This window comes from Bos taurus, chromosome 5, assembly GCF_002263795.3.
Source record: "Bos taurus isolate L1 Dominette 01449 registration number 42190680 breed Hereford chromosome 5, ARS-UCD2.0, whole genome shotgun sequence".
NCBI lineage: Eukaryota > Metazoa > Chordata > Mammalia > Artiodactyla > Bovidae > Bos > Bos taurus.
The window spans coordinates 59,538,697-59,562,673 of record NC_037332.1 but is presented as its reverse complement, the minus strand read 5'-3'; the positions used below and the strand labels follow the sequence as shown (position 1 = coordinate 59,562,673).

At 35.8% G+C, this 23,977-nt stretch overlaps 1 protein-coding gene and 1 pseudogene across 1 annotated transcript; both read right to left on the bottom strand.

The window, feature by feature from the left end:
* Nucleotides 1–276: 276 nt before the first annotated feature.
* On the bottom strand, nucleotides 277–7,183 carry OR9K2C (olfactory receptor family 9 subfamily K member 2C). Its single transcript, XM_059886958.1, has one exon. The coding sequence runs from the start codon at nucleotides 3,374–3,376 to the stop codon at nucleotides 2,405–2,407; it is 972 nt and encodes a 323-aa protein (XP_059742941.1). The 5' UTR covers nucleotides 3,377–7,183; the 3' UTR covers nucleotides 277–2,404.
* On the bottom strand, nucleotides 7,107–8,112 carry OR9K20P (olfactory receptor family 9 subfamily K member 20, pseudogene; annotated as a pseudogene).

Here is a 23,977-nt window from a genome sequence, read left to right as displayed (position 1 = left end):
CCATTTAGTAAAATTAGCTAGTTATGGCTCTACAATTAGCTATAATTATAAATGTAATGGGATGCCACAAGAGGAGATTAAAGTAGTAATAGTGTTTTAGATAAATGTGGTCTTCAGTTTATTTAGGCATGTTTTACTAGCACTCTTTTGCTTGTAAAATACAGAAACTTCCATGCAACGAGCTGAGTCCTATAATGGAACAAGCCTTCAAGAAATTCGTAATTCTTTTCAGTTTCACCTCACCTAAATCCCAGGCACAGGTTCTTTGCTCACTGGACCTTAGTATTCTTTTATTCAACTGAGAAATAAGAGTTTCTGTAAAGTCAAGACAGTTGACTATCAAGCACATAGGCAAACCAGGATGAGAAAGCTCAGTCTGACCTGACTTTATTTTGTTAACTCTTAATGATTAACTATTATTACTCATACTTTTCTTCTCATTTTGTTAGGTGGTATTTCCCCAGTTAGAGATGCTCAAACAGTAGAAGTCATTACTCACTTCTACCTTGTTTTAACTTTATCAACCATTAATTAATATTCAGTTTAGTTTATCTATAATTTTAAAGGTATTCCCTCTCTCCACTGTCATAAGACAGTGATTATCTTCTTCTATGAATATTTATCTTCCACAAGTTACAAATGTGATTTTTCTAAAATGTCCATTTGAACACAATGTATTCTTTGAAGCAAAATCCCTAGTGCTTCCCTGTGGTCTGCAGAAAATAAGTCAAGCTCCTTGTCTTCTTATATAGATGTACACAATTTCCATGAATTTCCTTTTAAGTCTTAAATTTCAATCCCTCTCTTTTACATTAACATCAGGAATTAAATTTTTGGAAGTTTAACATATCATTATTTAATTGCCTTTGCACAGAAAGTTTTCTATTTATGTTTGCTGAAGTTTATTTATGTTTACAAATGTACTTATGAAGTTTTCCCTTATCATTTATATCACTCATCTATAGAAGTTGCTCTGTCTTTGTAATTTCTACCCTTGTGGCTTAGCTGGTAATGAATCTGCCTGCAATGTGGAAGACTTGGGTTCAATCCATGGGTTGGGAAGATCCCCTGGAGAAGGGAGGCGATACACATTCCAGTATCCTGGACTAGAAAATTCCATGGACTGCCCATAGAGTTGCAAAAAGTCGGACACGACTGAGCAACTTTCACTCACTTTATTCACTGGGTTTACCATATGACATGTTATTAATAACTATCCATTTAGCTATTTTTTCCAACAATTAATGTGAGCTCAAGTACAGAAATCATTTAAAATTGGGAATTTTTATAGGGCACAGAGTATATAAAAATTCAATAAGTATTAATTTGGTGAATGATTATTACTAAGGTATATATAACAAAATATGAATTATCTTTACTCTTGTTTACCCTTATTACAATTTCCTTGTGAAAAGGTACAATTTAAAAAAAACAATTAATCAGCTTAGTATATATTCAAATGAAGGGGAGAAATAATAATGATTCAAGCCAGAGAAAACATGAGATAAATGGGTCACTTGGTTAGCTTCTGGACAATTAAGAGTTACTTACATTTCACAGTTGAGACTGTGTACGGCAGAGTATCTGATTCTCTCACTAGATATTCACAAAGATTTCTTTAGTAAATCTGGTATTTTGTTCTGTCTTTCTTAATATATCAGACTGTGTTACGTTTACCAAGTATATATATATAACATATGGTACTGACAGAAGATAAACAATACATCCCAAACAACAGCCTCAAAGTGTCAGAAGTTGGTATATATATGTCTTAAAAACAAATTACATGGAAACCATTATCATTATCCAAAAGGAAGTACAGAGAAAGTCAGTCCATTCCAAAATCAACAGCCAGACAAAATAGAGTCCATCTTCCTGATGTATGTATTCTGATTAGGTCCAAATACATCTTTCAAAGTATATATTCTTCATATATGCGATTCAAACAAATAAAGTCTCTTAAGATTTGAATCACATACGGAATTTATAAAGATGGTAACGATAACCCTGTAAGCGAGACAGCAAAAGAGACGCAGATGTAGAGAACAGTCTTTTGGACTCTGTAGGAGAGGGAGATGGTGGGATGATTTGGGAGAATGGCACTGAAACATGTGTAATATCATATATAAAATGAATCACCAGTCCAGGTTCGATGCATGGTACTGGATGCTTGGGGCTGGTTCCCTGGGAGGACCCAGAGGAATGGTATGAGGAGGGAGGTGGGAGAGGGTTCAACATGAGGAATACGTGTATACCTGTGGTGGATTCATGTTGATGTATGGCAAAACCAATACAATATTGTAAAGTAATTAACCTCCAATTAAAATAAATAAATATTAAAAATAGACTTGAATCAGTGATTCTCTAAGTTATTATAAAGCTCAGCAGTTTCAGAACATTACATTTACTTAGCTCTATTTTCAGTTAATATAGAATTAAATAAAAATAGTTTTTTCCCCAGAATCTTCTTCAGGGCTTCTTTGACATCTTGGTTTCTCAGAGAGTAAATCAAAGGATTCAACATGGGAGTGACCAGGGTGTAACACAAGGAGGCCACTTTACTCAGCTCAGGAAATCTGTCAGGGATGACATACATAAAGATGATGGCACCATACAGTACACTCACGACTCCCAGGTGAGAGCTGCAAGTGGAGAAGACTTTCTTTCGCCCCTCAGTGGAGCGTATTTTTAGAACTGTGGATACAATATATATATAAGACACAGTAATGACAATTATGGTAGGCAAAATGATAATGGTGCATAGGAAAAAGGATATCATATTAGGAATATAGAGATCAGAACAAGAAATCCTCAGAAGTGGACGCTCATCACAGTAAAAATGGTCAATGTTCCGAGAAGCACAAAAGGATAAAGTAAATGTCATGATGGTCTCAATAACTGAGCTGATACAGCCAAAAAAATAGGAACCAGCCACAAACTGAACACAGAGATGTGTTGACATTTGGACAGAATAGAGGAGTGGGTTGCAGATGGCAATGAAGCGGTCATAAGCCATGACTGCCAGGAGAAACCCCTCGGTCACAATGAAGAGGTCAAAGAGAAACAGCTGTGTCACACAGCCTGCATAGGAGATGGACTTGCTCTCAGACCAGAAGTTGATCATAGCCTTGGGTGCAATAACAGATGAATAGAAGAGATCAACGAAGGACAGGTTGCCTAGGAAGAAATACATCGGTGTGTTCAGCCGGGGATCAGTCATAATAATGACCATCATGCCAATATTTCCTAGAAGGATCATGGCATAGACAAGCAGAAAAAGCAGGAAGAGGAGGATGTGGAACTCTGGGAGGACCCTGAAGCCGACAAGAGTGAACTCAGTCACTTCTGAGTGGTTGCTTGTTTCCCTGTCACCCATGGCAGAAATCTGCTGAGAGGCACAAAGCAAAATAAATGAAACTTGGCTTTGATTCTAGTGCTGTTAATACTTTCTTAAATGGAGAATTAAATTATTTACTGCTTAATAAGATATTGCATACAAAACAATTTTAATGTCAGGAAGATACAAGAATTTAAAGTAGATGTCAGTAGGCTTCTTATACTGTAATTCTATTAAGCAGTGAAAAAATGTTCTTTGGTTATTTTATTTAAATCATAACTGGCAGGGATTTCTGCAAGAAATTAGCCTATTTTATTGCCTAAAATCACTCACATTCTAAATTTCTATTCTTAAAATATTTATAGCTACGTGCTTTCTTCATCTAAAATTGTAGAATGAACATTTTCTAAAATAGACATATCTCATGTAATAAGATAGTGTTTATAGCCCTCATGAGAGCGAAGTTAGTGTTTGATTCATTACATGACAGTAGTAAATAAATTGAAAATATTTTTACCTTATTTTAGCTCAATATATTTCATTTTCCTTATTCATGTAGGCCATCTTTGAAAATACAATAAAATAGACAACATTGGCATAGTTAATAACATCCAAAAATCACTAAGTGAAGATAAAGTTCTCTAATGGAATTTTCAAATATTTTCCTTTTCTCAGGTCAAAGCCATTCTCCCAATATATACATTTTTATTGCCTCATTATAAATATTTCATTTCCATTAACACTCATTTAACAAATATCACAGTCATTTAAACTTCTTTTTGAGGCAGAGAAAGAAGGTAGTGAATATTCCAATCCTTACACTGCAGTGAATGACTTTCTACCAAGGCTCCATCAATTCAAGTGATCTCACTGTTTAGATAATGTAAGTAAACTTCACTGATATACATAAAGGGAAATCCCTTTCCTGAATTCTGTTACACCTTAGGTGTTTTAAGACAAATATACTTGGGTAAACATGGATATTTAAAGACCATAGCAACTTGCATCGTCCAGAGTCCATGATCATGAACTCGAGTATGGGTAGTGGTGTTTAAGATGATGTTAGTTATTTAAAGCCTGTGAAACCTTCCTCAGGATATTTCAGCATTGAATTTTTGCTCATCCTCTGTGATGGATTCCACTGGGAGAGGAGTAATCGTAAAGTCAATTATGGTGCCATAAGTGAAGACTCTTGGGCTGTTGTCCATGAGGACTGAAGTAACCTTAGATACAAACAAATAGTCTAATAATAGTCAAAAACAAGGGAAAAAGAGAAAAATTCACTTCAAATTATTACCTGTATATCTTGATATACCTATGTTTCAGGATATGACAAATGCCTCAGGATATGACAAATGCTCTCTAAATCACAAATTCAAAGACAGATGATGGTTGCTAATGCTGTTCTCCTATATTTAAATACCAAACAGTTAAAAAATATGCTGAAGGAAAGATAGCAGTCATACAATTAACTTTATATCTTTAGCAAAAATACTTATGAGATATGGATCCCTATTTAAAAATTCCTTTAAAACAGCAGTGTGACTAAAAGACTACATTAACACCAGAGACATACTACTCTATTTAGTAAGCCCAACTTGATAAGAATGTCATTTTTCTAAAATATTTTTATCAGTTAAATTTAACATTATTTTAAAAAACCAGATTTTATTTTAAAAATTATGTTTAGAATTTATCTGTGTTTTTAAAGTATATAGATAGCAAAAATGATGTGGGACCAGAGCTTCTCTTTTATTATAATTCAGTATTAGTAAAAGCTTAATCAGTTTAGGAAGAGAAAGTAGGTTGGATATTTTAAACAGGAAAATATTAAATAAGGATAGTTAGGTATATTAAACTGAGAAACCAGAGTTTCTGCAAAGTCAAGACAGTTGACCTTGGAACACATAGGCAAAAGCAGAATTTGAAAGCTCAGTCTGAGTTCTGAGAATATTTTCTTAACTCTTAATGGTTAAATATTGTTAATCATATTTTATTCCTTATTTTATGAGGCAGCATTTTCCCAGTGAGAGATTCTTAAACATTGAAATAATTATTATCTTCCACCAGACCTCATTTTATTAACCACCCCAATATTCAGCTTAGTTTATCAATGCTTTAAAAGATATTCCCTCTCTTCACTGTCTCATGTAAGATTGCTGTCATTAAAACAATGATAACCTCTCATTGGATAATCAGAGGCTTTCTGTGATTCTCTTCTTCCATGAATATTTAGCTACCCAAAGTTAAAATGCAATTTTTCTAAAATACAAATTTGAACACAACATATCCTTTTAGAAATCCACAGTGCTTCCCTGCTGCCTGCAGAATAAAAGAAATCTTCCTTGTCTTGTTATATAGGTCTGTATGAGTTCCCTGAATTTCCTTCTAAGTTTCTCTTGCTCCCTTTCTTGTGCATTAAAATAAAAAACTAAATTTCAGGAAGATTTTAAACTTTCCTTGATCATTTAGATCACTCATCTCTAAAGACTGCACTCTATACGTATTTCTATATTTGCTTGTATTCACTTGGTTTAACATATGGCATGTTAGCTCTCTAGTCAGATAATTTTCCCCTCAATTACTGTGACCTCAAGTAGAGAAATTACTTATGCCTAGGAATTTTTATATGGCAAAGAGTACATCAAAATTCAATACATATTGGATTGATAAAATAATTCTCACTAAGGCACATCAGATCAGATCAGTCACTCAGTCGTGTCCAACTCTTTGGGACCCCATGAATCGCAGCACGCCAGGCCTCCCTGTCCATCACCAACTCCCGGAGTTCACTTAGACTCACGTCCACTGAGTCAGTGATGCCATCCAGCCATCTCATCCTCTGTCATCCTCTTCTCCTCCTGCCCCCCATCCCTCCCAGCATCAGAGTCTTTTCCAATGAGTCAACTCTTTGCATGAGGTGGCCAAAGTACTGGAGTTTCAGCTTTAGCATCATTCCTTCCAAAGAAATCCCAGGGCTGATCTCCTTCAGAATGGACTGGTTGGATCTCTTTGCAGTCCAAGGGACTCTCAAGAGTCTTCTCCTGCACCACAGTTCAAAAGCATCAATTCTTCGGCACGCAGCCTTCTTCACAGTCAAACTCTCACATCCATACACGACCACAGGAAAAACCATAGCCTTGACTAGACGAAACTTTGTTGGCAAAGTAATGTCTCTGCTTTTGAATATGCTATCTAGGTTGGTCATAACTTTCCTGCCAAGGAGTAAGCGTAAACAAAATATAACATTTGCTTGTTTATTTTATTACAGTTTTCTTGTAAAAAGGAAGGACATCCAAAAATAATTTATCAGATTAATTATTAATCAAATGATGGGGAGATATAATTATTCATGTCAGAGAAACTGTGAAATAAATTCATTTAGCCTCTGGGCAATTAAGAGTTACTTACATGTCACCCTTCAGGCTGTGCACTGCAGAGTGATTCTCTCACTAAGAGTTCACAAAGATTTCTTCAGTAAATATGATATTTCATTTGCTTATTACATTAGCTTGTGCTACCTCTACCAAGTACATGTATATCCACATAACACATTACTAATCCAAGCAAAATGAAGATGAAGCACAGAGAAAGTCATTCCATTCTGAATCAAAACAGGCAAACCATATTCCAAATGTACTTTTCAGCTGCAAATACATGGAATTCAAATAAATTAAAACTTTATGATTAAATATTTCTAAGATGAATGGGTACAACTTTTTAATCAGTTGCTTCCCCAAGTTGTTATAATTCCCAGGACTTTCATTTACATCACTGTAAAAATAGAATTAAAGTATCTTTTCTCTAGGCCCTTTCTCAGAGCTTTTTTGACATCTTTGTTCCTCAGAGAGTAAATCAAAGGATTCAACATGGCAGTGACTAGGGGGTAACATAAGGAAGCCACTTTACTGAGCTCAGGAAATGTATCAGGAGTGAGATACATAAAAAATACAACACCATAGAGTACACTCAGGACTCCTAGGTGAGAGCTGCCAAGTGGAGAAGTCTTTCTTTGACCCCTCAGTGGAGCGTATTTTTAGAACTGTGGATATAATATTTGTGTGTATATATATATGTGTATATATATATATATATATATATATATATATACATACATGACACAACAGTGACAATTATGGTAGGCAAAATGATAATGCTGCACAAGAAAAAAGAAACCAACTTATGAGTATAGAGATCAGAACAAGAAATCTTCTGAAATGGATGGTCATCACAGTAAAAATGGTCAATGGTTCGAGATGCCCAGAAGGATAAAGTAAATGTCATGCTGGTTTGAAGAACTGAGCTAATGCAGCCAAAAAAATAGGAACCAGCCACCATCTGAACACAGATTTGTGTTGTCATCTGGACAGTGTAGAGGAGTGGGTGCAGATGGCAATGAAGTGGTCATAAGCCATGATTGCCAGGATAAATCCTTCAGTCACAATGAAGAGAGCAAAGAGAAAAAACTGGCTAATACAGCCTGCAAATGAGATGCACTTGCTCTCAGACCAGAAGTTGCTCATAGCCTTGGGTGCAATAACAGAAGAATAGAAGAGATCAATGAAGGAGAGGTTGCCTAGGGAAAAATACATTGGTATGTTCAGCTGGGGGTCAGTCATAGTAATGACCATCATGTCAACATTTCCTAGAAGGATCCTGGGGTAGATAAGCAGAAATAGGAGGAAGAGGAGAATGTGTATTTCCAGGCGGACCCTGAAGCCAACAAGAATGAAGTCAGTTGCTTATGAGTAGTTGCTTGTTCCCCTGTCACCCATGGCAGACAAATGTTGAAAGGCAAAAGGCAAAAGAAATGAAATTGTGACTTTGAGTCATCAATTCATAAATATGCTCTTAAATGTAGCTATACATTATTTACTTCTTAATGAGAAAAGGTATACAAAACAATTTTAATGTCAATAAGATCCATGAATTTGGATTTAGATATTACTAAACTTCAGGAATTGTTATTCCATTAGACAATGAAAGAAGTTATTTGGTTATTTTATTTAAATCATACATTGGCAAGGATTTCTATAAGAAATTAGCATATTTTATTGTCTAAGATTATTCACATTCTGAATTTCTATTCTTGCTATATTTATTGTTAAAAATTATCTTATCCAAACTAGGAGTATTACATCTTATCTAAAATAAGCATATTGCATGGAATCTCTATGGTAGTGTTTATAGGCATTATGATAGGTGTCAGTATTTGTGTCATTACATGACAGTATTAAAAATATTTGAAATATTTTTACTTTATTTTACCTCAATATATTTAGTTTCCATTGTTATTGGAGCCATCTTTGAAAACAATGTGATTAGACAATACTGGTATGTTAAGTAAAATCAAAAATCACTAAGAGTAGATAAAGTTCTCTAACTCTACTTCTAAACATACGTTCCTTTTCTCATATCAAAGTCATTCTCTCAAATACATGAATTTTAATTGCTTCATTATAAATGTTGAACTTGCATTAATAGTCATTAAATTTTAAAACATGTCATAATTACTTGGCCCTCTCTTTAAAAGCAAAGAAAGAAGCTGGTGGATATTCCAATCCTTATACCGCAACGAACAACTTTCTACCAAGGAAACATCATTTCAAGAGATCTCACCCTTTAGAAAGAGATAGGAAACTTCAGTGATATACATAAAGAAAATCCCTTTCCTGAATTCTAGTGCACCTGATATGTCTTAAAGTAAGGATAACTGGATAACTATTGATAAAGATCATAGCAACCTTTTGTCTATAATCTGTCATCATGAGCTAGTGAATCAAAAGTGGTGTTTTTAACGGCCTCAGTTATTTTTAAATCTCTGATATCTTTTTCAAGAGTATTTTAGCATTGAGCTTTTACTCATCCTCTCTGATGGATTCCACTGAGAGAGGGGTAATCGTGAAGTCAATTATGGAGACATAAGTGTAGACTCCAGTGCTGTTGTCCATAAGGACTGAAATAACCTCAGGTACACTGTAGTAATAGTCCAAATACAAGGAACTTTTCCTTCTCTAGTTGTGTATATCCTTTGGGAAATATTTCTGGACTTTATTTTCTTTACTGACAAAGAAAAACTTTATGGTATTATCTCAACATACATATCGGTAAGCATAGAAAAGAGATTTAAAAGTTTGCATATGAGGAAAGGTTTAGATAAGTAAATATTTTAAGTTATGTAGTAAATTATGATTTTAAAAAATCCCACTTCAATTTGTAATTGTGGAAATGGTCAGTTTTGATTCCAATTCCAAAGGAAGGCAATGCCAAAGAATGCTCAAACTACTGCACAATTGCACTCATCTCACCTGCTAGTAAAGTAATGCTCAAAATTCTCCAAGCCAGGATTCAGCAGTACGTGAACCCTGAACTTCCTGATGTTGAAGCTTGTAGGGATTTTCTCCCCGGGACTTGGAAATGATGAATCTGAAAGGACAAAACTTGGACAGTCTCTTGCAAGGACTGACAAATTTATTTCTGCAGTCAAGCCTTTTTATAGAAGCAGGAACAAAGAGCTTAGAGTATATGGCCAGCAGAGCATGTATGGGGTTAAGACATAATCAGTAAAAGATATTTCAAGAACAGCATGTTCTAAATGACCCAGGTGTTTATCCCAGGACCCATTTTCTCAATCAACATCTTTAGTATTATTAAATCTTGGTGCCAAGCATGGCTAAAAGCAGGAGATGTTTTTCAGCTATGGCAAAGCCTGGGTACTTTTGGCCCTCCGCCATTTTCCCAAGGACCTTCTCAGTCAAGGCTATTTTGTGCTGTGCTTCCCAAAATATCCTCCTTTTGTTTTTAGCTTAAGCACAGCAGCTGCTAGTTGGACTCCGCTGTGAGAGGCATGGAGTCTTGAATAGAGACATCTATATCCTATAATCAATGACAGAAAAAGTAGGGTGATTAATACATATATAAAAATGTTGCTTCCTGAAAACCAAGTTCTAGGGTCTAGGGACGATAGGGTTTTAGTTAAAGTATCGTAAAATTGAGTGCTGTACAACTCCTTAGGTACCTCAACTTGAAAATTAGCAATTTGTTGTTTCAACAGATTGATGTCTAAACTTGAGTTGTTTGTGAGATCCTGAAAATGTGCTTTAACTTTATCCCAAGGATATTCAGTGAATTATAAGGCATGTTAGTCAGACAAAAAGACGTAAAATTCCAGTGACAACGTATATGTGTTTGGAAAGTCAGTTGCTGCATTTGATCTCCTAAGTGGATTATCACAGCTTGTAACTCATTAATTCGTGTTTGTAATTGCTGATCTATTTGGGCTTGTCGAGTCCAAAGATCATGAGAGTCTTTGTGCCATGCAGTGATAAAATCATGATTTTGTATAGAATTGTGTAATGCCATACCAGACAGGGTTTCTACTGTAACAATGGATATTAGACTAAGAATGCCAGCAATAATCCACCCTATTATGTGCTTTGACCTTTTCAGACCATTTCTGAGCAGAACTGAAAGGAATACAGAGTCGGTCCATGGCTCTGTTAAATTGACAGGAAGCCGTAGTTTAGACCTCTGCTTGACTATAGTGACGTTGGCATTGTGGTAAGAAATAGTATGGTTTAAATATGTATATAAAGCACAAGCTGTACAGTTAACAATTTTAGCAGAAAGATGTATATCAAAGTTACCTACAATAAACATGTACAGGAGGTGCACACAGGATTGGATATAATCTGTACTATTATACATAAAGGTATAGTTTTGGGGTTTTAAAGCCTTCACAGTCCCATGTACATTGGCAAAGCATTCCAGTGCAGCAGGAATCTTCCAAATATGCCATTGTTCAGGTCCTATAAGAGGGACTATAATTCTGGGCCGAGGTGGAGATAACCCTCCATTATACCAGTTTAACAATACATCCTTATCAGTTCAAAAGCCAATATTGGACTTATAGAATCCCCACGTGTTGACTCTATGATACCACGAACAGCTATGATTTTTTTCTTGCTCCTCAGAGCAATTCACAAATAACCCATGGGGCCCCCAATCCATGAATTTGAATATGAACTGATTTTGTTGTTTGATAGAAACCTTCTTGAACTGTTCCCAGCAGTTAGACCAATATAGTGGTTGAACTGATCATTTCTTTCTCCAAGATACAGCATCACATATTACTTCTGCAGGCTGGAAAAGTGAGTTTGTATAGTTAGCTATTTGTCCAGGATAATGTCTTTCAGAACCATTTAAGAGGAAGGATGCAGTTGCAAAGATTCCTATACTGTAGGCAGAAACATTGTGTACAGAGTAAGCCCACCATTGTGTGAATATAGTCATGCACAAAGAGTGAACTCCAAGGCATATAGGTAGTGTCTTGATTCCAATTGAAATATTTATCTCTTTTCCTTCATCTTCTTCATGGATTGACCCCTGCGTTGACCATGGGGCAGGGAAGTGCAGACTATCATTGGTGAATACCATAGGGGCTTTGTCAACCCAATCCACTATGGATAACAAAGGTGGATTAGGTATATATGTCCAATAAATATATTCCACACTTACCCCAGAGGAACAGGAAAGAACAGTTAACATTGCCAGAAACAGCTTATCTGGAGTCATAGGAGTTCCAGTGTTCTTCAGTGTTTGCTCAGCCTGACGAGTCATGTTTTTCACTTGAGCCCACATCAGGTAAGGATTCAGACAATGGCGTTTCTTCATTGGCTCCTTCAAGGTCATTGACAAGACCCTTCGCGTCAGCTTCGTCACTTGCCAAGGGAGTCTGGTCTTGGGGTCCTTCTTGGTAATGGACATGGCGAAGGGAAACCCAGATTTCTTCTCCATCTGCAACGACAAGACCATAACCCTTGCCTAGGAGTCATAAGATTCCTGGCAGCCATTGATTGAATTGCTTATACCATATTGGTGTATTGATTTCTAATTTGCTGTTTCTGTCTTCTGCAAAATGTCTATCTGCACGAGTGTCAGATATTTTTTGTTAAGTTTAAAAAATTTAGGGAATAAAGAATTAAAAATAATAATAATTGAGGGTTTATAGGATAAGAAGTGTACCTCCTATTCTAGATTCCCCCTTTCTGTTTTAATAAATGAGTTTTTAGAGTGTGGTGGGCTCTTTCAATAATGGCTTGACTTTGGGGATTATAGGGTATTCCTGTAATGTGTGTGATGTTCCATTCCGATAAAAATGAACGAAACGAGTGCGAGGTAAATGCAGGTCCGTTGTCTGTTTTGAGGACTGAAGGAATCTCCATAATGGGGAAGGTGAGTAAGAGTGTGGAAATGGCGTGTTTGCTGGATTCTGAAGAGACAGGTATTGCCCAGATAAAGCTGGAAAAATGCATCTATTGAGACAACAAGCAAAGGAAATTTCCTAGGGAGCACTGAGTGAAGTCAGACTGCCAAAGGGAATTAGGCTGTTGGCCTTGGGGGTTAACTCCTGAAATCGTAGTTTGTAAGTGCAGAGGGGCGCAGACATCACAGGTTTTAATAACATGCCTTGCTTCAGTGAGAGGAATATGGTATTTAGAGTGCAATCTGTTAGCATTGGTATGAAGATTAGCATGTTTGTCACTGGCAGACGTAAAGACGGGAGCTATGAGCCTGTCAATGGCATCATTTCTTGCAACCAGAGGGCCAGGTAAACCTGAATGAGCACGTATATGTTCAATGAAGAAAGGTTCTGTATGTGAGTGAATTAAGGCTTGAGTTTGTGAAAAAAGAGTATATAATTCTTCATCTAGATTGTATAAAAAGGCGGTAACAAAGTCGGGAAAAAGGGAAGCAAGGTATTTGGAATCAGTATATACGTTGAAGGATAATGGTTGAAGAGATAAAAGAGCATATAAAACATACAATTCAATTCTTTGTACTGAAGAACAGGTAGTGGGTAATTTCTCTTTGATATTAGGGCCAACAATCCCTGTTATGCCTTTCTTGTTGCTGTCAATGAAATAGGTGGGTGCATTGGAAATAGGCTGGGATGCAATGATATTAGTTATAATGAATTTAGTACATTGTAGAAAGTCCCATAATTTTCCTTTTGGCAAATGAAATGAGATAACATTTTGAAAATCATTTAATGCTATTTGCATGGTCAGGTTATACTGTAAGGCAATTTGCAATTCCTTTTTTTGTCAAGGGGACGTGTATTGTATATGGATCAAATCCAGACAAAGTTTGTACATGGCTTCTCCCTGACACAATTAATTGCCCTATATTCTCAATATACGATACGATATTTTTAGACTGTTTAGTGTATAAATATATCCATTCTATTGGGCTGTGTTGAGCTGTAATTGCAGTGGGTGAATGTTTAGTGGGGAATATATATAAAGAAACCGGTTGATCATGATCTAGCCGAGTTGGGAAAGATTGTTGAATGCGTTCCTCCATTAAGGTTAGCTCTTCTCTGGCCTCTTTTGTTTGCTGCCTAGGGCTATTAGGGTTAAGGGATCCCTTTAAAATTTTAAATAGATTTTGTAAGGCATAGGTGGGGATGCCAACAGATGGCTGTAGCCAATTAATATCTTCTAGCAACTTTTGAAAATCATTCAGTGTGCGTAGAGACTGCACAGAAATTTGAGATTTTTGAGGTTTGATTTTAGATTCTTCCATAACATGTCCTAAATAATTAAAAGGTGCTTTCAATTGAATTTTATCTGGTGCAACAAGCAGGCCATGATTTTGAAGAGTAATAGTAACTTCGTTATATAACTGTTGTAAACTGTGTTCAGATCCTAGGGAGAGAAGTATATCATCCATGTAATGAATTATGAAAACAGTAGGATATTTATCTCTAATGGGTTGTAATAAAACACATATGAGATACTGGCAAATGGTAGGAGAGTTCATCATTCCCTGAAATAGAACCTTCCATTGAAATCTTTTAACAGGAGCCATGTGATTTATAGAAGGAACTGAAAAAGCAAAATGTTTTCTATCTTTAGGATGCTAAGGTATAGTAAAAAAGCAATCTTGTAAAATAATAATTATAGATTAGCCTTTTGGTACCATGGAAGGGGAGGGTAATCTAGGTTGTAATGGCCCCATAGGAATTATAGTATTATTAATATTTCTTAGATCTATCAACATTTGCCATTTTCTTGATTTCTTTTTTATTACATCAGTTTTATCCACTCCTAGTAGTCTAGAAGGAGCCACAATTTTACCCCAATCAAGGGGTTATTTTTCCACTCTAATGATTGAAATGTTAGCTGGTATCTAGCATGCCTGTGAAATTTTTTCCCCTTATGCGTAAAGTGAGCATGGGTTTCGGATGTTCCTTTAACAAGGTGGATAGTGCAGCAGTAAGGTTGGTATTACCAAAGCCTCCCTGCCAAATTTTATCAGATGCTTTCATTGGTTTGACATATGGCAAAAGTAATAATTGTGCAAAATGTTCCCCTTTTTGTAAATGTATATTCCCCATTTTCACAATATTTACCATAACATGTATTACCCCTTTATAATCTTCATCCATAACATCAGTTAATACCATTAAACCTTTCATTGTGCAGCTATTATGTCCCAAAATTAGTCCCACCATCCCAGATGGAATTGGGCCATAATATCCGGTGGGAATTTTGTGGGGGTTATATGATTCCATTAATTCATGTCATAAGGACTAGGTATATCAATGCAAGCACTCTTAGATGTAGCTGCTTGTAGCATCATACGTTGGGTCCTCCTTTTGTAATGGGGCTAGAGGATGGCCCCTTTATTAGTTTCCCTGTTGTTTTTGTTGTGCATCGGGGGTCAATGTGTTTCCATCCTTATCAAATTTAGAATGACATTCATTCAGCCAATGGAACCCCTTTTTACATCTTGGACATCCTCCTGGGGATCTCTTCTTATTAGAATTAGTATTATTTTTTTTGGCCTGTGTTGGCAGGTGGCATTGTTTTTTCAAATGGTTGGCCTTCCCGCAGTTAAAACATTTGGCATTAGCAGCTTTCTGTACATTAAAGGTTTCTAATGCCGCCAATTTTGCTCTATGGGACAAAGATCCGATATTCTTATAAGCTTTCAAATATTCCATAAGAGAGCCAGTCTCTCGAATTGGTCTAAGCACGGATTGACATTCCTCATTAGCATTTTCAAAAGCAAGTTGTTTGAAAATAATATTTTGTAAAGTCACATCCTTAATAGATTTTTCGATTGCATCTTTTAATTTCCCTATAAATTGAGAATATTCCTCCTCATTTCCTTGAATAATCTTAACAAATGAACCATCAGAGTTTGCACTATCAACCTTTGCCCATGCCTTGTAGGCAGTTTCTTTAATGAAATGTAACATCTGAGGGGTAATATTAGCTAATTGTGCAATCATATAGGCCATGGCTCTTGTTCCAGTGAGTATATCATAGGTTAAATTGGAAGGGTTACCACGACATTGCTGGTCAATCATCATTTGTTGGGCCTTATCATTAACCCATATTTGCCATTAAAGTAATTGTTGAAGATTTTGAACCATCTTTGCTATTTGAAAAAAATCCTATGGCATCCAATGATCAGCCCATTCTCTGAGGAATTCTACACAGTAAGGAGAAGTGGGTCCATACAGAATGCATGCTTTCTTAAAGTTAGACAACATGCCAAAATCTAGATTAGCCCAAGTATTTTGGCCTTGGGCAGATTGATTAAACTGTATTGGGAAAGTAAAAGCACAAGCAGGCATCTCCCGAGGAGGAGTAAAATGATTAGTATGAGCAAAGTTAGCAACTGCTGTTACAGGTGGAGCAGAAGGAAAAACCTCAGATTTGGGCTGTCCGTTGAATGAAATGACCTCCGTTCTAAGTGGCCTCAGTTTTGACACATCCTGTATATATATGTCTCTAAGCTGTTTTTCTAAGGATTGTATCTGATTGAACATAACATTCTTACATTTCAAAGCACCTGCATATCTTGTTCCTTAAGCTCATATTCATGTAGGGACTGAATAGTCTTTACTTCCAAATCAGCGTTATGCCCTTCAATTTGTTCTATGATAGCCCGTATGAGTGACCATGTAACCCTTGCCGATATGCTCACAAAACATTGCTTTTAACCCTTTTCTATATGTCTAGATTGAGTGTCCCCTCTTCTGGGAACCATGAATTGTTCCAGCAAAATATGATAGCAGTCGTTAAATTGATCTCTTGAAATATTAATACTATTTTGTTTCAGAAAGTGATGCATTATAGAAATGAAAGGAATCTTATTGCTATGTTGTCCCATCCTGCTTACCTCTTTCTACAGGGCTCGTCGCTTTGTTCAGGCTTCCTTTCATGTCCCTGTTCATGGCGCCACTAGTGGGGATTTTCTCCCCGACTTGGAAATGACAGACATGAAAGAACAACACTCGGACACTCTCTTGCAAGGACTGACAAATTTATTTCTGCAGTCGAGCCTTTTTATAGAAGCAGGAACAAAGAGCATAGAGTACATGGCCAGCAGAGCACGCATGGGGTTAAGACATAATCAGTAAAAGATATTTCAAGGACAGCGCATTCTAAAAGACCCAGGTGTTTATCCCATGACCCATTTTCTCAAGCAACATCTTTAATATTATTAAATCTTGGCGCCGAGCATAGCTAAAAGCAGGAGATGTTTTTCAGCTACCGCAAAGCCTGGGTACTTCTGGCCCCCTGCCATTTTCCCAAAGACCTTCTCCTGCAAGGATATTTTGTGCTGCACTTCCCAACAAAGCTGGTTTTAGAAAAGGCAGACGAACCAGACATCAAATTGCCAACAGCCGCTGGATCATGGAAAAAGTAAGAGAGTTCCAGAAAAACATCAATTTCTGCTTTATTGACTATGCCAATGCCTTTGACTGTGGGGATCACAATAAACTGTGGAAAATTCTGAAAGAGATGGGAATACCAGACCACCTGACCTGCCTCTTGAGAAATCTGTATGCAGGTCAGGAAGCAACAGTTAGAACTGGACATGGAACAACAGACTGGTTCCAAATAGGAAAAGGAGTACGTCAAGGCTGTATATTGTCACCCTGCTTATTTAACTTATATTCAGAGTACATCATAAGAAACCTGGACTGGAAGAAACACAAGCTGGAATCAAGATTTCCAGGAGAAATATCAGTAACCTCAGATATGCAGATGACACCACCCTAATGGCAGAAAGTGAAGAGGAACTGAAAAGCCTCTTGATGAAGGTGAAAGTGGAGAGTGAAAAAGTTTGCTTAAAGCTCAACATTCAGAAAACGAAGATCATGGCATCTGGTCCCATCACTTCATGGGAAATAGATGGGGAAACAGTGGAAACAGTGTAAGACTTTATTTTTTGGGGCTCCAAAATCACTGCAGATGCTGACTGCAGCCATGATAGTAAAAGACACTTACTCCTTGAAAGGAAAGTTATGACCAACCTAGATAGCATATTCAAAAGCAGAGACATTACTTTGCCAACAAAATCCATCTAGTCAATGCTATGGTTTTCCTGTGGTCATGTATGGATGTGAGAGTTGGACTGTGAAGAAGGCTGAGTGCCGAAGAATGCATGCTTTTGAACTGTGGTGTTGGAGAAGACTCTTGAGAGTCCCTTGGACTGCAAGGAGATCCAACCAGTCCATTCTGAAGGAGATCAACCCTGGGATTTCTTCTGAATGAATGATGCTAAAGCTGAAACTCCAATACTTTGGCCACCTCATGCAAAGAGTTGACTCATTGGAAAGGACTCTGATGCTGGGAGGGATTGGGGGCAGGAGGAGAAGGGGACGACAGAGGATGAGATGGCTGGATGGCATCACTGACTCAATGGACGTGAGTCTGAGTGAACACTGGGAGTTGGTGATGGACAGTGAGGACTGGAGTGCTGCGATTCATGGGGTCACAGAGTCGGATACAACTGAGTGACTGAACTGAACTGAACTGATGCTTCTTAATGTAGGTATATTTCATGATATGGTAAATGCCCACTATCACAAATTCAAAGTGAGATAATGGTTGATAATTCTATGTATTTCTATATTTAAATACAAAACAGTTAGATAATATAATGGAAGGTATGATAGTACTCAATACATTAAAAAAAATCCTTTGTAAAAATAGTTTAAGATCAGAATCTGTATTTGAAAATCCTTTCAAAACTACATGGTGACTGAAAGACTACATTAAAGTCACAGTCATAGTATGCTACTTAACAAGCCTAATTTTCTAAGAATGCCATTTTTCCTAAATATGTTTGTATTTGAATTTTATTTTTAGAAAATAACTGTCTAAATTTAAAAAAAAGCATTTTTGTACTTTATCTGGGTTTTATAAGTGTATAAACAGCAAAATGATGTGGGACCAGGTCTTCTTTTATTATAATACAGTATTAGTAAAAGTTTAACCAGTAGAGGAAGAGAAAGCAGTTTAGATACTTTAAAAAGGAGAATACTAATTAAGGTTAATTAAGGCCTGTTGACAATCATATGTCTTTGCGAAAAATGGATATTCAGATCCTCTGCCTGCTTTTAATCTGATTGCTTTTTGCTTCTTTTTGTTTGTTTGTTTATTTTTGTTTTTGAACTTGAATTGTATGTGGTTTTTTTGGCATATTTTGAATATAAACCTCTTATAAAATGTATTGTTTGCAAATATTTTCTTCTATGCAGTCGGCTTGCCTTTTCATTTTGTTCAAAGAGTCCTTCATCTGCAAAGGTTTTCGGTTGACGTAGTCCCATTTGTTTATTTTTGCTTCTGTTTCCCTTGCCAGAAGAGACAGATCCTTCCTCCTCAAAATATATACATTGCTGAGACTGATGTCAAAGTGTTTACTGCCTGTGTTTTCCTCTAAGAGTTTTGTGGTTTCAGAGCTTACATTTATATTTTTATCCATTTTGAGTTTACTTTTGTACATGGTATGAGAAAGTACACCAGTTTGATTCTTTTGCATGTATCTATCTAGGTTTCTCAACACCATATATTGAAGAGCCACTTTCCCCATTGTGTATTCTTCCTCCTTTATTGTAGATTAATTGATGTATAATCCTAGACTTACTTCTGGACTCTCTATTCTGTTCCACTGATCTATGTGTATATTTTTGTGCCAGTACCATAGTGTTTTGATTACTTAGCATTGTAGTATAATTTGAAATAAAGGATCACAATACTTTCAGTTTTGCCCATCTTTCATAAGAATGTTTTGACTATTTGGGATCATTTGTGCTTCCATACAAATTTTAGAATTATTTGTTGCAGTTCTGTCCGAATATGCCTTTGGTATTTTAATAGAGATTGGATTGAATCTGTAGATTGCCTTGCATAGTATTGTCATTTTAATAATATTAATTCTTCCAATCCATGAGCATGGTATATCTTTTCAAATGTTTGCAATGTCTTCAATTTCTTTGATCAGATCTTCTAGTTTTCTGAGTTCAGATCTTTTACCTCTTTAACGAGATTTAAGTGTAGTACTTTATTTTCTGATGCAATTGTAAATTGAATTTTTATTACTTTCTCTTTCTGGTAGTTATAGAAACTGCTAGTATATAGAAACACTATGCTATACAGATTTCTGCATGTAATTTTTTTTATCCAGCAACTTTACGGATTCATGTATTATTTCTAATAGATTTTTGATGCCATCTTTATGATTTTCTCTATGTAGTACATTTTTTATAAACATTGACAGTTTTCTTTCTTTCTTTCCATTACAGATTCTTTTTCTTTTCTTCTGTTTTATCATCCTTGTCTAATTTCTAATTTTAAAGGAAGCATTTTCAACTTTTCAATGTTAGGTATAAGGTTGGCTGTGGGCTTTTAATATATGACCTTTATTATGTTGAGATATAGTCCTTCTAGACCCTTATTGTTGATCATTTTCATCATAGTGGATGTTAAATCTTGTTAAAGCTTTTGTGCATCTACTGAGATGATCATATAGCTTTTATTTTTAATTAGCTAGGAGGTGATGACATTGACTGAGTTGTTGGTACTGACACATACTTGCATGCTGGGGATATATCCCACTTGACTATGGTGTATGATACTTTTAATATATTGTTCAAAAAATTTTTGTTAATATCTTGTTGAGGACTTTGCATTTATGTTAAACATGATGCTAGCCTTTTGTTTGCTTGTGGTGTCCTGTCTGGTTTTGTCATCAGGGTGATGTTGGCCTCATAGAATGAGTTTAAAAGCTGTTCCTTCCTCTTCAATTTTCGTTTGTTTTTTTGAATATAAATTTATTTATTTGTTTTGGAGGCTAATTACTTTACAATATTGAAGTGGTTTTGCCATACATTGACATGAATCCACCACGGGTGTACATGTGTTCCCCATCCTGAACACCCCTCCAACATCCTTCCCATCCCATCCCTTTGGGTCATCCCAGTGCATCAGCCCCGAGCACCCTGTCTCATGCATCGAACCTGGACTGGCGATTCATTTCATATATGATAAATATACATGTTTCAATGGCACTCTCCCAAATAATTCCAGCCCCTCCCTCTCCCACAGAGTCCAAAAGACTGTTCTATACATCTGTATCTCTTTTGCTGTCTCGCATACAGGGTTATCATGGCCATCTTTCTAAATTCCATATATATGCATTAGTATACTGTATTGGTGTTTTTCTTTCTGGCTTACTTCACTCTGTATAATGGGCTCCGGTTTCATCCACCTCGTTAGTACTGATTCAAATGTATTCTTTTTAATGGCTGAGTAATACTCAATTTATGTAGCACAGCTTTCTTACCCATTCGTCTGCTGATGGACATCTAGGATGCTTCCATGTCCTGACTATTATAAACAGTGCTGTGATGAATATTGGGGTACACGTGTCTCTTTCAATTCTGGTTTCCTCGGTGTGTTGCCCAGTAGTGGGATTTCTGGGTCATATGACAGTTCTATTTTCCAGTTTTTAAAAGAAATCTCCATACTGTTAATTTTTGGAATAGTTTGAGAAGGATAGGTGTTAACTCTCCTTGAAATGTTTGGTAGTATTCACCTGTGAAGCTGTTTGTTCGTTGGAATTCTGTTGGGAGACTACTATTACTGATTAAATTTATTTACTGGCAGTCAGTCTGTTCACGTTTTCTATTTCTTCTTTATTCAGTCTTAGGAGATTATGCATTTCTACGAATCTGTCCTTTTCTTTTAAATTGTCCATTTTATTGGCGTACAGTTTTTCTCAGTAATGTTTTATAATTTGTGTTTCTGTTGTGTTGGTTGTAACTTCACTTTTATTTATGATTTTATATATTTGGGTTCTCTCTCTTTTTTTCTGATGAGTCTAGCTAAAAGCTTATCAATTTTCTTATTTTTCTGAACATCAGATATTTGCTTCATTAGTTTTCCTTTTTTTTTTAGTCTCTATTTTATTTATTTCCTCTATGATCATTGTTCTTTCTTAGTACTCACTTTGTAGTCTCATTGTCTTTTAATTTATTCTTTTCTCAAGTTGTTTTATACATAAATTGCTTATTTGAGATTTTTCTTCTTTCTAGAGGTAGAATTATGCCAGTATAAATCTTCTCTCTTAGAACTTCTTTTGCTGCTTCCTACAATTTGGATCATTGTTTTTCACTTTCAATTGTCTCCAGTTATTTTGATTTCTTCATTGATTTTTGCAATGACCTCCCATTTATTTTACAGCAAATTATTTCATCTCCACATGTTTTTGTCTCTCAAGCTTTTCTGCAGCTATTTTATTATACTTGATTTTTAGTATCACATCTCTGTGGTCAGAAAAGATGTTTGTTATGATTTCAGTCTTCCTAATTTTACTGAGACTTGCTTTGTGGCCTAGTATGTGATTTATCCTGAAGAATTTTCTGTGTCCACTTGAAAAGAGTGTATATTCTGCAGTTTTTGGATGAAATTTCTGCATATGTTATATTTAATATCTTGAGATATAGTCCCTCTAGACTCTCATTTTTCAGCATTTTTATCATGAATGGATGTTTAACCTTGCAAAAGATTTTGTGCATCTATTGAGATGATCAGATAACATTTATTTTCAATTAGTTAAGAGGTGACCACATTGACTGAATTGTTAATATGTATATGTCCTTACATGCTGGGGATAAAGACTGCTTGAAGATGGCATATATAGGTTACAATATATAGAATGATGACATATATATATATATATATATATATATATATATATATATAATATATATAGATATCAACATCTATCTCTCTGACTTCCCAGATGGCTAAGGGTAAAGAATCTGCCTGCTAATGCAGGAGACATTGAACACAGGGGACATGGGTTCAGTCTTTTTGCCAGGAAGATCCTTTGGAGGAGGAAATGGCAACTCACTCCAGTATTCCTGCCTGGAAAATCTCATGAACAGAGGAGCTTGGTAGGCTACAGTGCATGGGGTTACAAAGAGTCAGACAAAATTTAGCAACTGAGCATTATCTATCTATCATTCTTTCTTTCTATACATATGTTTAAGTGGATGATCTCTTAAGTTTGAATGTGCATGTATGTGTGCTCAGCGCTCAGTTGTGTTCAAGTCTTTGACACCCAAGGGCTGTAGCTCACAAGGTTCCTCTGTCCATGGAATTTTCCAGACAAGAATTCTGGAGTATGTTGCTTTTTCCCACTCCACGGGATCTTCCCAGCTCAGGGACTGAAAACAAATCTCCAGTATGTTCTTCATTGGCAGGTGGATTCTTTTGCATTCTAGCAGCCTTACATTTTAAATCCATGTCCTACCTTTAATGGTTTTGACACCATATTTCATATCTTTTTGCTTTGGCTATCCTTATCACATATTGTGAGTATAAAATATTTTTACTGCTTTTGTCTTTTAACCTTCTTATAACTTTATAAATCATTGATCCACTACATATATATATATATATATATATATATATATATATTTTTTTTACCAATGATATTTCTCATTCATATTTTTCCCATTTTTGTTGTGGTCTTTTTTCCCCCTTCTTAAAGTTCCTTTACCATTGCTTATAAAGCCAATATAATACTTCTTAACCATTTTAGCTTTTATTTGCCTGGAAAAATCTTTATCTCTTCTTGAAATCTGAATAATTACATTGCTGGGTAGAGTATTAGTTGCAGGTTTTTCCTTTCATCACTTTGAATGCATCACCCTTGCTACTCATTTCTGGCCTGCATATTTTCTACTAAAAAAGTCATCTGATAGTCTTCTGCAAGTTTCTTTGACTGTAACTATTTGTTGTTGTCTTGCTGCTTTTAACATTCTCTCATTATCTTTAATAGTTGATACTTTAATGATAATGTGTCTTGATGTGGATCTATGAGTTAATCTAACTTGAATTGCTATACTTCCTGGACCTAGGGGTCTGTTTCCTTCCTGAGGTAGGGAGGTTTTTAGCCACTATTTCTTCATATAACTTTTCTGTTCTTTTATCTCTTTTCCTTCTGTTATCTCTATAGTGTGAATGTTGGCATACTTGATGTCATCCCCAAAGTCTCTTAGATTATTTTAAATAAAAAAATTTTCCTTTTTATGGTCATCATGTGTAATTACCAGTGACCTGTCTTTCAGAGCACTGATCCATTACTCTGATCTAATCTACTGATAATTCCTCTGGTGTGGATTTTATTTCAGCTATTGTATTCTTCAGTTCTGTTTGATTTTTACTTATAGTTTCTAACTTTGCTGAAATCCTTATTGTTTTTATTCATTCTCTTTCTGAGTTCCATGAGCATTTTTAGATCATTACCTTCAACTCTCTATTG

Bases quoted from the DNA above. Each gene is read 5' to 3' on its own strand.
- OR9K2C (XM_059886958.1), bottom strand. From the start codon at position 3,376: ATGGGTGACAGGGAAACAAGCAACCACTCAGAAGTGACTGAGTTCACT.